We start from the raw sequence: 14,871 nt of genomic DNA, 5'->3' as shown, positions 1-14,871 counted from the left end.
CTCATTGTATGAAAAATTTTTCCACCTTAAGTGCAAAGCACATCTCCTTACAGACATGTATAATGCTATGCATTAAGGGAAGGGCCACTACCGAGACCGGTTTCGACCTTTATTGAGGTCTCGTGAGTGGGAACCAGACCCAGAGGTGGTGATACTATGGTGGAAGTAATAGAGAAGTCATATTTACCTATACGAGTTGCCAAAGGAGTCTCACTTTAGGAGATGTGCTTTGCATTATGGGAGATACTAAGACAAGTGATGAGAGCTTAGTCCACTTTTACCATGAGTTTTCTCAGTCCTGAAGATACTTCAGGTGCAAACTTTGTTTGCGTACACTTGGATAAAGGATTAAACTAAATTTATTATAGTCTAACCAAGTGGGAAAAAAATCTTCAAACATCTTTCTCTAATCCAGAGTAATTTAATAATAAGGTGAGACACCTTTTGGCAATTCATATAGGTAAATATGACCTTTCCTATTGCTTCTGCCTTAGTATCTCCATGTTTGGGTCTGCCTTCCACTGATGAGACCGCAATAAAGGTTGAAACCGGTCTGGGTAGTGGCCCTTCCCTTAATGTATAGCATTATACATGTCTGCAGGGAAATGTGCTTTGAATTATGGGAGATACTAAGACAAGTGATGAGAGCTTAGTCCACCTTTACCACGAGTTGCCTCAGTCCTGAAGATACTTCAGGCGCAAACTTTGTTCGCTTACACTTGGATAAAGGATTAAACCAAATTTAATATACCTTTACTAACTTAAATGTCTTAATCATATCTCCTCTCTTTCTTCTCACAAGGCTTTGCAAACTACTTTCCTTCAATCTGTCCTCATATCCCATCCTAAAGACTAATTATAACCTTAGTCAGTTTTCTCTGGATCTTCCTCAATATATCCTCATTACTATGAAAACCAGAGGACCAAATCTGTGCATAATAATCCACATGAGACCTTATACAATGGAACGAGAACCTCTTTATTTCTACAAGTCAAGATCCTCTGCATCATTGCAATAATCTGATGTGATGTCTTCACAACTTGCACGATGTGACCTCTGAACTTCAGATCCTTGTCCACCACCACTCCAAGGTCTCTTATCTCAACTTCCTCCAAAATTTCCTGGCTAAGTGTATACTTTACATCCCATTGTTGCTTACCAACAATGGGATGTTGGTAAGCAACACTTTGCAAAACTGAATTTACAGTTCGATACTGTTGCCCACTCATACAATCTATTCAAGTCCTCCTTACGGAGGAACTTGAATAGATTGTAGACACATCTGCTTGAGTCCTCATCACTCTCCCCAGTTTTGCATCATCTGCAAATAGTTGTATATCACCAGTTAAACCCAACCCAATATCATTAATATACAAATTAAATAAGAATGGTCCCAAGAGGAGAGACCCCTGTGGCATATGACTAGTGACTTTTCTCTTACAGTATACTGCACTCCCATATACAACTTGCTGATACCTATCTGAGAGCCACTTGCCTATCCAACTCACTAATCTATCATCCCATCTCATCTATTTCAGTTTAGCTACCAACTTGGAGTGTGGTAATCGATCCAAAGCCTTTATACCACTGTATATGCATCTCCCTCATCCAATACATCCATCATCTTGTTATAGTACATAAACAAGGACATAAATGCCAATCTCTCCAATACCTTAACTACAACTCCAGAGTGTATCTAACCACATCCCACCCAATTTAAACCCCTGCCACAGTAGTGCTTCAATGTTCCAACAAACAGGGCAGTGGTGTTTCACTGGAACAGTGAACCACTATTGCAATGCTTGTTGCAGGCATGAAGTGGCTACTGCCACGTTTTGTCTCCAGAGTAGGGTCCCCAGTTTGTTTTCCTACCCTTTCTTCTCATATATAATGCAGGTGATGACCTTGCTCGACATGCTCAACACACTGTTAGAAAGCCAGCACTTCCTGCATTCGAGGACAGAACCAAAAAGTTTCTGCAGGCCAATAGTAGATCATATATGGAATTCTCCATAATAGCATGTCTGGAAGCTTCATGTGCATGGAAGGGAGTCTCAGTATACCAGCATACAAGGGAGAAACTCTCAAGGCCCAGTTCAGAGTGGAGTTATGGCATGCCCTATGCAGGAGATATATGTGCAAGTCCTTCACTTCTGTGGCATGCTTCTGCTCTATACACTTCACCATTATTCCAACCATGAAATAAATACTACTGTCACCGCAGTTATAAAAAATATTTCACACAAAAAAAAAAAATACAAATAATATGAAAAATGCAACAAAAAACTTGGAAAAGTATTACAAAAATATATCCCCAAAAAAGCCAAAATAACACCAAAATTTCATACAACAAAAGCATTTCTACATTTATTTAGATCAATAAATGATTAATGCTGTACACTATTATTTCTTCTTCTTCTTTGCCCTCAGCTTTATCTCATTTCACTTGGAATCGACTCTGCATCTGTAACAACCAAGATATTCTTTTCTGTGTTTCACAGACTGAAAATTAATATCAAATTAATTTTCTTATTTAACTTTACTTACATAATAAATGGAATTATGACATTATGCTTATGCTATATGCATTCTCAAAGGTGGAAAGGAAGAAGAACCAGTAATTTTGAAAAATTGGAAAGCTAAAATGAGTAGCAGGCATATTATTTGATTATTATTTGTTTTTCAGTTAATTATGTTTTGGTAATTACTTTTGTATTCAAATCAATTTTCATCGACATTACTGATACCCAAACACTTCTGAAAATATAGCATTATTCACATAATGCTATATTTTCATCTCTCACCCATAGTACCATTGGTGGAATAAGGGTTAGATAACTTGGGAGCCTTGCTCTAGAGACTTAAACTACTTTTTTTCAAGCCACTTTAGTCCTCTAATAAGCAGAGTGGCAGATTCACATATGGTCAAAAGAACTGCTACCAAATGACTTGCGCAAGCATCTGTGCCACAACGAGATTCGAAACAATAACCTGTTTAGTCGGGAGAGAAAGGGGATCCACTCACCCACTCAAGATTGTGCATATATGCTGGGAAAAAAAAAAATCCAAGGAATAATGCTGAAAAACTTTCAGCATTGTCCTTTGAAAATTACATAAGAGTGTTGAGAGTTTATTTTTCACTTGGTTAGACTATAATAAGTTTAGTTTAATCCTTTATCCAAGAGTGAGCAAACAAAGTTTGCGCCTGAAAGTATCTTCAGGACTGAGCTAAGGTAGTGCAACACCAGGCAACTCGTTGCAAAGGTGGAGAAAGCTTCCATCACTCCTATCTCAGTATCTCCCATAATGCAAAGCACATCTCCTTGCGGATATGTGTAATGCCATGCATTAAGGCAAGGGCTACTACCCAGACCGGTTTCGACCTTTATTGAGGTCTCGTCAGTGGGAGCTCCCACTGACGAGACCTCAATAAAGGTCGAAACCGGTCTGGGTAGTAGCCCTTGCCTTAATGCATGGCATTACACATATCCGCAAGGAGATGTGCTTTGCATTATGGGAGATACTGAGATAGGAGTGATGGAAGCTTTCTCCACCTTTGCAACGAGTTGCCTGGTGTTGCACTACCTTAGCTCAGTCCTGAAGATACTTTCAGGCGCAAACTTTGTTTGCTCACACTTGGATAAAGGATTAAACTAAACTTATTACATAAGAGTGTGATTAGCAAGGATAAGAGTATTAAATTTTACAGTTGGGCAGTGGTAAATGAGCTGCAGAAACAGTCGCAGGTGATTTGTTGATAAGCATTGTGTGAATAATGTTTACTATATGCCTTCTACAATGATTTCTTAGACTCCATAGAAATATCCATGTAATAATAATCAGGAAAAAGTTATATATATATATATATATATATATATATATATATATATATATATATATATATATATATATATATATATATATATTAGTAAATTACTGATAAAACTATCACTTACTTATAATCCACATGTCCTTGCTGTTGGCAATCTCCAAATTCCAACTGAGCTTTTAGGGCAGATAACATTATCTATTCAAGGGGGAAAAAAAAAAAAAAGAAAGAAAAGAAAAAGTTACATAAAGCCAAAAAGAAATGCTGAACCAAATAATATATAATGATCAAACCAATAATAAAGAAACTTATCAACCTACAGCTTCCTGTTCAGTGACTGGAAATCTGTCATGCCTGATATTATGCACAATCTGATGATAAATCAATTCTTTTTCAACCCTGTCTCTAAAGTTTATGTAAGAATCTAAAAATAGATGTTTCTGAAAATAGAAGAATGAGTACAAGTTTCAAATCAGTTGGACATACTTAATGCATTTATAATCTTTCAAAAACAATTGTGGCTTTTTACAGAGCTGCCTTTACACAGCTACTTTAAATTAATTTCTTTAAATATAATATTAATTTATACTAATAAATTAATATACATATCTTTCATTTGGAAATTATCCAAATAATATGCAAGCACATCTTCAGTATAATCCTGTCATCGCCAACCATCCCTTCTTGTTCGAATGAGTTATATTAATGGAAAAGAGGACTAGGGTCTGGTTAGGTGGGTCAATGTTGAAATCATTTGTAAAACAGCAAATAACACATGAGAGTGATGATGTTTATGTAGTTACTAAAATGATATAAGAGATATATGCCATTTTAGTAAAACTGCAAATAATGGATATCAGAATGATCAATTTCCAGATTTATCAAATATCACGTATGGGTTTGCTGTTCAGAAGATAATATGCAATTCACATTAAGTAAAACCTCACTTAATGTGAATTCGATATGTGCGATAATCAGTTAGAGCGACTGAGTGAAATGATACTATTTCCTGCTTTAAGAGAGTGATTAATCAGTTAATGTGATTTTTTTATGTTATGTGAAATTTTACATTATGCGAACTTTTTCTGTTGCCAATCTGCATCAGGCGGAAAAGCTGGAAGTCATTAAGAGACATGAAAGTGGAACTAGTAGTACAATGATTATGCAAGACCTGGGATACAGCGAGTCTACAGTTTGGGCTATATTGAATAAGAGCAAAGAATATAAAGAACAAGGAAAAGTTGCTGCTTCTTTAAGAATGCAGATCACCCAAAATAGAAGCCATTTAACGATCGAGATGGAGGGTCTTCTATCACTCTGGATTGAGGATTATAACCAAAAAAGAATACCTCTTAGTACAGAGAATACTCAGGCAAAAGCTCTCAATATTTTTACTTCATTGAAAGAAACCAAATTTCAAGAGGAATGTGAATGTTTTACGGCAAGTTTAGGATTGTTTGACCATTTTAAAAATCGAGATGGACTGCATAACATAAGAATAACTGGGGAACCTGCTAGGTGCTGATAAAGATTCTGTGGCCAAGTTTCCTGAAGAATTGCAAAAGATAATTCAAGAGGCTGATTATGGCGATTGGCAAATATTCAACGTCGACGAAATTGGTCTCTTTTGGAAGGGTCTGCCAACAAAAACTTTCCTAGCTAAAACTGAAGCATCTCAACCAGGATACAGAGAATCTAAAGATCGTCTTATGCTTTTATTAGGAGGCAACTTTAAACTCAAGCCTATGTTAGTTTATCATATGCAGAATTCAAGATCTAACATTATTGAAGAAATCAGCACAAATGGAAAAGAACTTGGATTTAATGACTTGGATAAGGAAGATGTGAGAAAATAAAGGTCGAAACTGGTCTGGGTAGTGACCCGTCCCATAATTCATAGCATCATACATGTCTACAAGGTGCTTTGCATTATGGAATATTAAAGCAAGTGATGTGAAGTCATTAGCTTCTTTATACCAGTCCTGAAAATAATTCAGTTGCAAACTTTGTTTGCTTGCACCTGGATTAAGGATTAAACCAAGAATATACCATATTTTTCTGTGTATAAGACGATACTTTTTATAAAATTTTTAGACCAAAAATTAGGGGCTGTCTTATACATGGGGGATAACCAGTTGAGAGACTCGTGGTTGCTGTGGCAAAACTGCCAGCACCTTGTCTCCGTGAACAGGCTTCCACCAATCACTACCTTTGTTAACTCTGTCAATTGAAGTCATTAATGGCCGATTCTGAATAAACCAATCAGACTCTGAAAGCATTCATATGTCTGCAACTCATTGGCAGGGTAAGTTAATGCATTAACAATATTTTGAGCAATAGCCCATAAAATGTCTGAAAATAAAACAATGATTGCAATAATCTTTAAAATTCAAGTTAAAAGTCATCAATTATGCAAAAGAACATGGAAATAAAGTTTCAGAGAGACAGTTTGGACCTCCTCCCACTGAGTGTATGATTAGATGGTGGAGTGTTTAAAATACGGATTTCTTAATTTTGGGTTCGAAAAGTAGGGTTTGTCTTATGAACGGAAAAATACAGTAATTTCTTGGCATCTTTAATTTATAGCATAACTATGTGGAAAAACTTCCAACAAGAGTATAAAGTATGTTCATTGCTCTTTGGTGGTTAGTTGGCATATGCATATGTGGATATGTGGTAAATGACTAACTTTTTATCAAATATGAGTCCTAAGAAATTGCCTTTTCACAATGGGATTTTATCATTTGCTCTAGTCTTAGTTCTAGGTTGGGATGATGTTACAAACATCATCCCAACCTAGAACTAAGACTAGAGCAAATGATAATCCCATTGTGAAAAAGGCTTAATGTTTGTAACAAAAATGCACACAAATGGTCAATGGCTTGTTGCAACTGTCTTTCTCTGAGAGTTGTGTTATTAACAAATAACAAAAGATTGTAGGATCATTTGCAACAAAGGGCATTGTTTATGGTAAGAGAAAGCTGTTCTGTTATTGTGTTATTTCTGTTATTGACACTTAACACAGAACAACCTTTTGCAGGTTTTTGAGACTCTTTCCTGTTGCACCAAGAGTTGGGGGGGGGAGCAGAAGTAGATCTGATATAAACTTGGAAGGGGCTCTATCTATTATATAGATATAATAGATAGAGCCTTATATCTTATTATATAGATTAAATAGATATAATATCCTGTTGCACCAAGAGTGCATCTATCTATTATATAGATAGAGCCTTATATCTTATTATATAGATTAAATAGATATAATATCCTGTTGCACCAAGAGTTGGGGGGGGGGGGGAGCAGAAGAAGATCTGATATAAATTTGGAAGGCTCTACTATTATATTGATATAATATATCAATTGCATACATAAGACACTGTGGGACCAACAAAACATTAGTACTATATGTGGTTAAGTAGTCAAGGAAGGAAGGAATTCGTTGATATATTTATTTTTTGAACAACTGGAGTTTGCAGGCCTTAGGGAAAACTGTGTGGGGGAAGACTATTCACTGGTACAGAGATAGAAGATATGAAAGAAGAGGATGAGAAACTGGTTCAGCATGTTTGGAGATGGCCAGTGAATGAATCACCAGAATTTGCTTGTGTACTGATGGGTTTGAAGGAAAGTGGAGGAATGAGCTAGAATGAGTCCGTAAGAAAACAGTCACCAATTAACCAAATTATTATTATTATTATTCAGGCCTCCAAGGAGTCAAAAGACTCATCGCGGGAGGTCTTTCCTAGGAAACACAAAGTCTATCATGCCACTCCTTAAACTCATTGATCGTGCTCACTCTCATCAGGCGATGCATTCCACGGTTCAACCACCCTCAATGCAAAGAAACCACTCCTCACCCTCTTGCTCACAGTTTCCTTTCGTAACTTCCAGGGATGGAAATCACTCTCTTCTGGACAGCATCAAGAATTTTTAGAGAGATTTTTGGGGAACTACCCCATATGTGAAAACAATATTCTTGAGAATTATATCTTGGGTGGAAAAGCACACCTAGTTTTTTTTTAGCTGTAGATGCAGCCATGGATGTGATTAAGCCAGGAGAGGCTAGAGATGTAAGTCAGTTCAAGAAGAGATATCTGATCTTGCCTGGAGATTTAGGTATTGTTAAAGATGAGGAGAGATGAAAGTTATGCAAGTTTTCTTTTGTAAAATAAGACAAGACTGTGTTTTGGTGGTACTGAAGTTGAAAAGGTTATCCTTAATATACTCAAATATACCGTGGAAATCAGTGTTAAGAGAAATCATTATGGAAGATCTACTTTCTTATATATGGGAATATGAGAGTTGTAAATAAAGTAGTGGCAACATGAGCACAAAATCAACATCATCATGCATATCAAGAATTTAGGCCTAGCATGGCCTGTTCCAGCCTTAGACGTCATCGCTGAATCGTTTAAGAGGACGTCCTGGTTTTCTTTTTCCTAATGGTTTGTACTTTAAGGCTTGTTTTGGTAATCTTTCTGTTTTCATTCTTTGAATGTGTTCCATCCATTTATGTTTATATTTTTTAATTTTTTCTATTACTGGTTCTTGGTTTAATTCTTTCATAATTTCTTTGTTTCTTTTGTGATCAAATAGGGTATGCTTTGCAGTTTTTCTCATAAACTTCATTTCTGCTGTTGTTAATCTTTGTCTTTTTGTTTTATTGTCCAGATTTCGCTTCCATACATTAAGACTGGTAGGGCTAATGTATTATATACTTTTAGTCTGGTTTGTTTTTGAACTAGGTTTGGTTTAAATATAGAGTTAATTACACCTGTTATTTTTAAATATTTTGCAATTTTTACATTTATATCTTTTTTTTTTTTTCATTTTCATATGCGATCATACATCCTAGGTAGTTAAATGAATTCACCTGTTCTAAGATCTTGTTATCTATTACTATTTTAGTTCTTGCTGGATCTTGTCCTTTAAAGGCCATAGTTTTTGATTTTTCTCTTGATATTATCATACCATAATCTTTGGATATCTCATTTAGATCTAAAATAGCTTTCTGTAGTTTATCTTCAGAATTTGTAATTATTATTTGGTCGTCGGCAAAGAGGAGAGTGTTTAAGTTTACTGTAAGAGAAAGTTTAATTCCTTGATGTAAATTTTTATTCCATTTTATTATTATTTCATTTAAGTAGTTTCATCAAAGAGTTGCTGAGAGGGGACATCCCTGTCGGACCCCTTGGTTTATCTCTCTCGTATATGATAGCTCGTGATTTAATCTTATTTGTATTTGATTATTTTCATATATACTTGTGATAGCTTTTAGGATATTATTTGGTATTTGTCTTTCTTTTAATATGTTAAATAATATGTTTCTTTTTCAAAGTCAATAAATGCAATATGTGTTTCTAAATTGAATTCTCTTCTTTTCTCTATTATTAATTTTAGGCAAAAGGCCGGGTCTATACATGATCGTCCTTTTCTAAATCCATTCTGTACCTCTAAAATAAAGTTTCGGAATATTTCATTAGTTTGCTATTTAAGATTCTGCTATATATTTTGTAACAGGAATTTAGTATACTGATACCTCTATAGTTTTTAGGGTCATCTCTATTACCTTTTTTAAAGATAGGAATCACAATTGCTTTTTTCCAATCTATTGGGGGGGATACCAGTTGAATAAATTTTATTTAAAAATAATCAGTCTTTCTTTGAATCTAGTTCCTGCATATTTATATACTTCTGAACCTAGTTTATCTTCTCCAGGTGATTTTCCGTTTCTTGTTTCTTTCAGGCTGACTTCTAATTCTTCTTTAGTTATTTCCTTTTCATGTTTAAGTTAAGGGATATTACATCCCAAATAGTTTCTTAGCCGAATAAGAAACTCAAAGAGTTTCATGCCGAATATAGTAGAAACTATATAAAGTTCGGCGATTCCAAGCGTAAGCAAATACCTGGATACTGCAGCACTGATCCCAAAGGGTAGTGCAAGCTGGGGCAACTCGTGGTAGAAGTGGAGCGAGCTCCGATCACTATTCTTGATATTTCCCCATAATGTGAACTAGCTCCTAGGAACTGTATTTTTGTTCACATTATGAGAGAAGGTCACTACCCAGACCGGTTTCGACCTTTATTGAGGTCTCATCAGTGAGTAGCCAGACCTAGTTAATATCAAGTTTGTAGCGAACAGAACTTGTACCCCTTCTACGAGTATTGCCGTGAGGTGCTCTAATGAATTATTAGATATGTGAAGAGCCAAAGGCTTCAATTCGGCGACATATAACAAATCGAAGCCTTTGGCTCTTCACATATCTAATAATTTATTAGAGCACCTCACGGCAATACTCGTAGAAGGGGTACAAGTTCTGTTCGCTACAAACTTGATATTAACTAGGTCTGGCTACTCACTGATGAGACCTCAATAAAGGTCGAAACTGGTCTGGGTAGTGACCTTCTCTCATAATGTGAACAAAAATACAGTTCCTAGGAGCTAGTTCACATTATGGGGAAATATCAAGAATAGTGATCGGAGCTCGCTCCACTTCTACCACGAGTTGCCCCAGCTTGCACTACCCTTTGGGATCAGTGCTGCAGTATCCAGGTATTTGCTTACGCTTGGAATCGCCGAACTTTATATAGTTTCTACTATATTCGGCATGAAACTCTTTGAGTTTCTTATTCGGCTAAGAAACTATTTGGGATGTAATATCCCTTAACTTAAACAAGTTATATGTCGCCGAATTGAAGCCTTTGGCTCTTCACATATCTAATAATTTCCTTTTCATTTTTGTTATTTGTTTGCCAGTTGTCTTTTTTAAAATATTTGTCTGTCCACAATTCTGTGTAGTAATTTAGAAATATTCTTCTAATTTCAATTCAGTGTTTAATTTTATATTTTCTTTGGCATCTGCATTTAAGTGTTTCAAAATCTTATATACATTGGGTCTTATTTTATATAAATCATGTTCTAAATTAGAAACAAATTTGTTCCATGATTCTCTGTCTTTTTCTGACTTCTCTTTTAGCTATGGCTCTTATTCTTTTATATTCTATTTCATCTTCTAATCTTTTACTGCTTAACCATTTCAAAATATATAACATTTTATTTATCAAGGCTATACAATTATATCCCTTCAATGTAATCTCCTGCCATGTTCTGCACCTGATTCCAAATTTCTGAGAGCTGCTGGATACCATCATCAGAGTGTTGCCTGTTGATATCAGTGATAGCGTGACCTACTACTCGAAGAACCTCTTTGCACATCAGGAAACCGCAGACCTCTGAGGGGAGCTTTCATTTTGAGGAATAAGTCAAAGTTGCAAGGACTGATATCCAGTGAATACAGAGAATGCTCCAATAATTCCCATCACCACCTGTCTAACATCTCTATCACCAATTGCAACACATGGCATTGTGTAAGATCATGCAACAAACACAGTGGAGAATCTGTGTGAAAAAACGTGGTCACTTTCTCCTTAAAGCCAGATGCAAATGGTGCTCCAGAAATCATGGAGAGTACTATGTGTTAATAGTTTGCCATTGGGGCCCAACATGACGAAGAATGACACCTTGAACATTGCAAGTAACTTTACTGGGTACCTTGCAAAGTTTTTTTGGATGAGCTGATCCTGAATGGTGCCATTCATTGAAATATCCCTTCAGTTTGTCCCTTATCATTCACCTTATCCCTTTTGGGCTTATAAGCCCTTGCACAAGTTCCATTGATGGCCATGTACGATTCAGGAATGCATACCCTTCATTTTCATATAGTTCCAGATGGAGGATGACACCTTGAACATTGTAAGTGACTGCTGGGTTCCTGGTGAAGTTTTTTCGGATGGGAGTGATCCTGAATGGTGCCATTCATTGGAATGTCTCTTCAGTTTGGGCTCATAAGCCCTTGCACAAGTTTCATCAATGGCTATGGTACGATTAAGGAATGCATCACCTTTGTTTTCATACAGTTCCAGATGGAGGACAGTAATTGCGCACCTGTGCCATTTTTGCATCTCAGTCAACTGAAGTGGACCCAACAAGCCAAAATTTTGTGCATATCAAGCTTCACTTTTAGGATATGCCACCATTAGGTGGCACATCTTAAAATTTGGTGGCTTACCCCATCCTATCAGAATGGGATAAACCACCCAACGCTTTGGTGATTTATCCCAGTTTCCTGGGCTAACTGGTGTACAGGCCATTGCTGATTGACTGCAAGGAGTCCATGAATAAACTCAATATGTTCATCTGAAATGGCATTTATCATCCAGGTGACCTCACCCAACGCAAATTGCACTGACTCATTTTGCAACAGTCGCCATAGACTTTTCTAAGGTCACAGTAACAGTCACTCACAGTTTTGCCTCGTGTAACCTGGACCTTGATGCAGGATTGTTGTTTCAATCTTATGCACATACCTTAGAGCGTTGCACACTGAGACATTGGCTTTAACCACTTCTCCACAGAGGGACACTTGTTAGAATGGGCTATGTTGACTTGTGTGTATGTACAGTACATACAACTAGTGCCTCTGTCAAGAGTAACATTTGAGTTACCAACTATGTCTCCTGACAGTATTGTCACTACTTTATTTACAATCCTCGTATATGAGCTAGAAGATCTTCCATAATCAATTCCCATATATATTTGATGCATGACAATTGCAAGTTTTTTTTTCAAATAAAAAGGATGAGTGAAGTGTACTGTCATTATAAAAACTGTGGATGGGATTTTTGAGTTAGTGATATCATTTATGAATAGGACAAAATGTAAGTGAACATTCAGAGCCCTCGGTTATTCTGGCAATAGTGAAGAAATCTGCTGGAAGGAAATCATTAAGTCATCATTCTTGAGAAACCTGTTCTCCTTGAGAGTATCCCCAATTGCTGTGGAGTCCAAAAATTATGCATTTGTTGTGCTCAGGACTAAAATCAAGTGGATGGTATTTCTGTCCTTCATTTTCTGGATTTTACTCCAGATCACTTTGGTGTTGGTTAATCTAGTTCCTGGTTATTTATATATATATATATATATATATATTGTGCTTGAGTATGAGCATGTTGGAAAGTAATTAAATTTCTTACAGGTGGTGCATGAAAAAGACACCCACAATTTGGTTGGATGCATCCTTTTCAGCTTGATCCTTTTGTTCCATCATGATATCTGTTATGGAGTACATAGCTTCCTGGGTAAAACAATTGATGTCATGTGAAAATAATTGGTCCCATAAATGTTATTGAGTGTTTGATCTTGGATTTTTCCTGTTTGAGGAATTGTGAACAACAATGTGCAGATTTGGTCATCTGGTTTTTTGAGTGATGAGGATTGGTTGTTTGTTTGCATTAACAACTGACGCAATTAGTTGCTTCTGGGCTATGAGGCCAATATATTATGTCTGTAAACTGTGTGTATTCTGGCTGGTTTGCAGGATGAAAAACCTGCCACTTCCATATCAGACTGGCCAACACCATCAATTGAAAAGCCCTAATAAAGGTTCTTTGCATCCTTGATGGGATTTGAACCGAGGTCTTTCAAACTAAAGCATCATTGACTGAGCTATGAAGGTTTGAGAGTGATGAGGAAACTCCAGTAATGGTTCAGAGCTAAGTAACTAAGAAAATATTAGGAGTCCAGAAGCAGTTATCAGAGTAAATCATTTATAATTTAGCATATGATATTTATACGAAGATAAATGACATTTACTTTCCTATAAATATCAGTTATAGGAAGAATTTCAGATCTTTTGGATAATACATTATAAAACAAACAAAATGTAGATACAGAATAATTTTCAAAGGAATCTTCAAGCATTTTAACAATATACAACAAAAGGTATCAAAAAACTAAAAAAAAAAAAAACTCACTTTAAACAGAAAGAAGTGTTGTTTGCGAGGTGCAGATTTTCCTTGGCCCTGTTGCCACCGTTCCCATTTTGCCATAGCATCAGCGACTTTCTCTTCATGCAGAAGGGCTCGTTCTAATTGTAAAGAAACAGCACTGTTAATGTTAAATAAACAAAAAGCAATTACTGAAAACTATGTTTTTCATTAAGACTATGGTAATACCACAAACGAAAGGTTATTCAACCTTAAGTATGTTAATACTGCAGATGGGCAGAAAGTTCAGAAGGACGAAACTTTTTAACACTTGATTAGAAGACCTCTTCAGGAAATGCATAAAAAGAAGAGACTGATTTAAAAGAGTGCAGTAGAAGGAAGTGCACTAGTTTGTGCTTAGCATAAAAGAAAAGGAAGATTGAGATTCTGGTGAGGGTTAATAGCAAAGAGCTTGGTTCTTCTCTTTTAGCCTTGGTAAACTTCTTGGAGAACCAATAGAAGAGAATTTAAAGCAGAATGGAGCATGACTGTTTGCACCAGTAAGAATTACTTCAGTTATATGTTCAAACATTTGTAATAATCCAAGTATACTCTGAAGGACTGCAACAGGCAAACATCAGTTGGAGTATCCTAATTCAATAGAACAAATGTTATCTGAGAGGACAGAATGTGATTGGTATGCCAGACTTCTATAATGCACCTTTAGTAGTGTTTTATGTTCATATAATGTAAAGCTGGCTTGCAACTGAATAGCACAGTTGCTGCATTCTAGTGGGATCAGATTAAATATTATGCTGTCTGGAAAGAACTCAGAAGACCCCAATGAAACCTCTGATTTTGAACTGTCTGTATAGACAGGTACATAATAGAGGTGTTTGAAAGAGCCGTTGGTCAATAGAGGGAAGGAGTGGAATGTTTACCTAACCTGCACAAAGAGAAACTGCATGATGAAATGCATTTATGTCATGGCAGAAGCATATTAAGTGGAGATTGATTGCGTAGTATTGTTAACCATGATGCCTAAAGCTTACAATAGTCTTTTATATGCGATCCAAGAGAATGGATGTCAATCTGATGTATGTTATTACAGGTTTTTACAACATGGATAAAAAAAAAAACACTTTTCCGCATGGGACAGTCTGGCAGGAACTTTATGTATTTTAACTGCATGTTGCAAAGATAGAAACTGTGTCACAACAACAAAGGTGGTTAATTTCTTCAAAATAAAGACTAGGAATAAGTAATGCTCCACATT

The 14,871-nt window shown here is 36.1% G+C and overlaps 1 protein-coding gene across 3 annotated transcripts in view; it reads right to left on the bottom strand.

Annotated features, from left to right (window-relative positions):
• Myo81F (unconventional myosin 81F) overlaps positions 1-14,871 on the bottom strand; it is a 454,212-nt gene that overhangs the window by 32,003 nt on the left and 407,338 nt on the right. For all 3 annotated transcript variants that reach the window (XM_090398885.1, XM_090398887.1, XM_090398886.1), the window contains 3 exons: positions 13,644-13,756; positions 4,151-4,270; positions 3,958-4,028 (listed from right to left, as the gene is read on the bottom strand). In XM_090398885.1, the coding sequence (XP_090255011.1) occupies positions 3,958-4,028; positions 4,151-4,270; positions 13,644-13,756 (304 nt within the window). The remainder of the gene's footprint in view (positions 1-3,957; positions 4,029-4,150; positions 4,271-13,643; positions 13,757-14,871) is intronic.

The sequence above is a fragment of the Typopeltis vanoorti genome, chromosome 10 (genome assembly GCF_054136105.1).
Source record: "Typopeltis vanoorti isolate ZY-2024b chromosome 10, IOZ_Tvanoo_1.0, whole genome shotgun sequence".
In the NCBI taxonomy this organism is placed as follows: Eukaryota; Metazoa; Arthropoda; class Arachnida; order Uropygi; family Thelyphonidae; genus Typopeltis; species Typopeltis vanoorti.
Note: the sequence above shows the minus strand (reverse complement) of the source record. Positions and strands in the feature narration are given on the sequence as shown.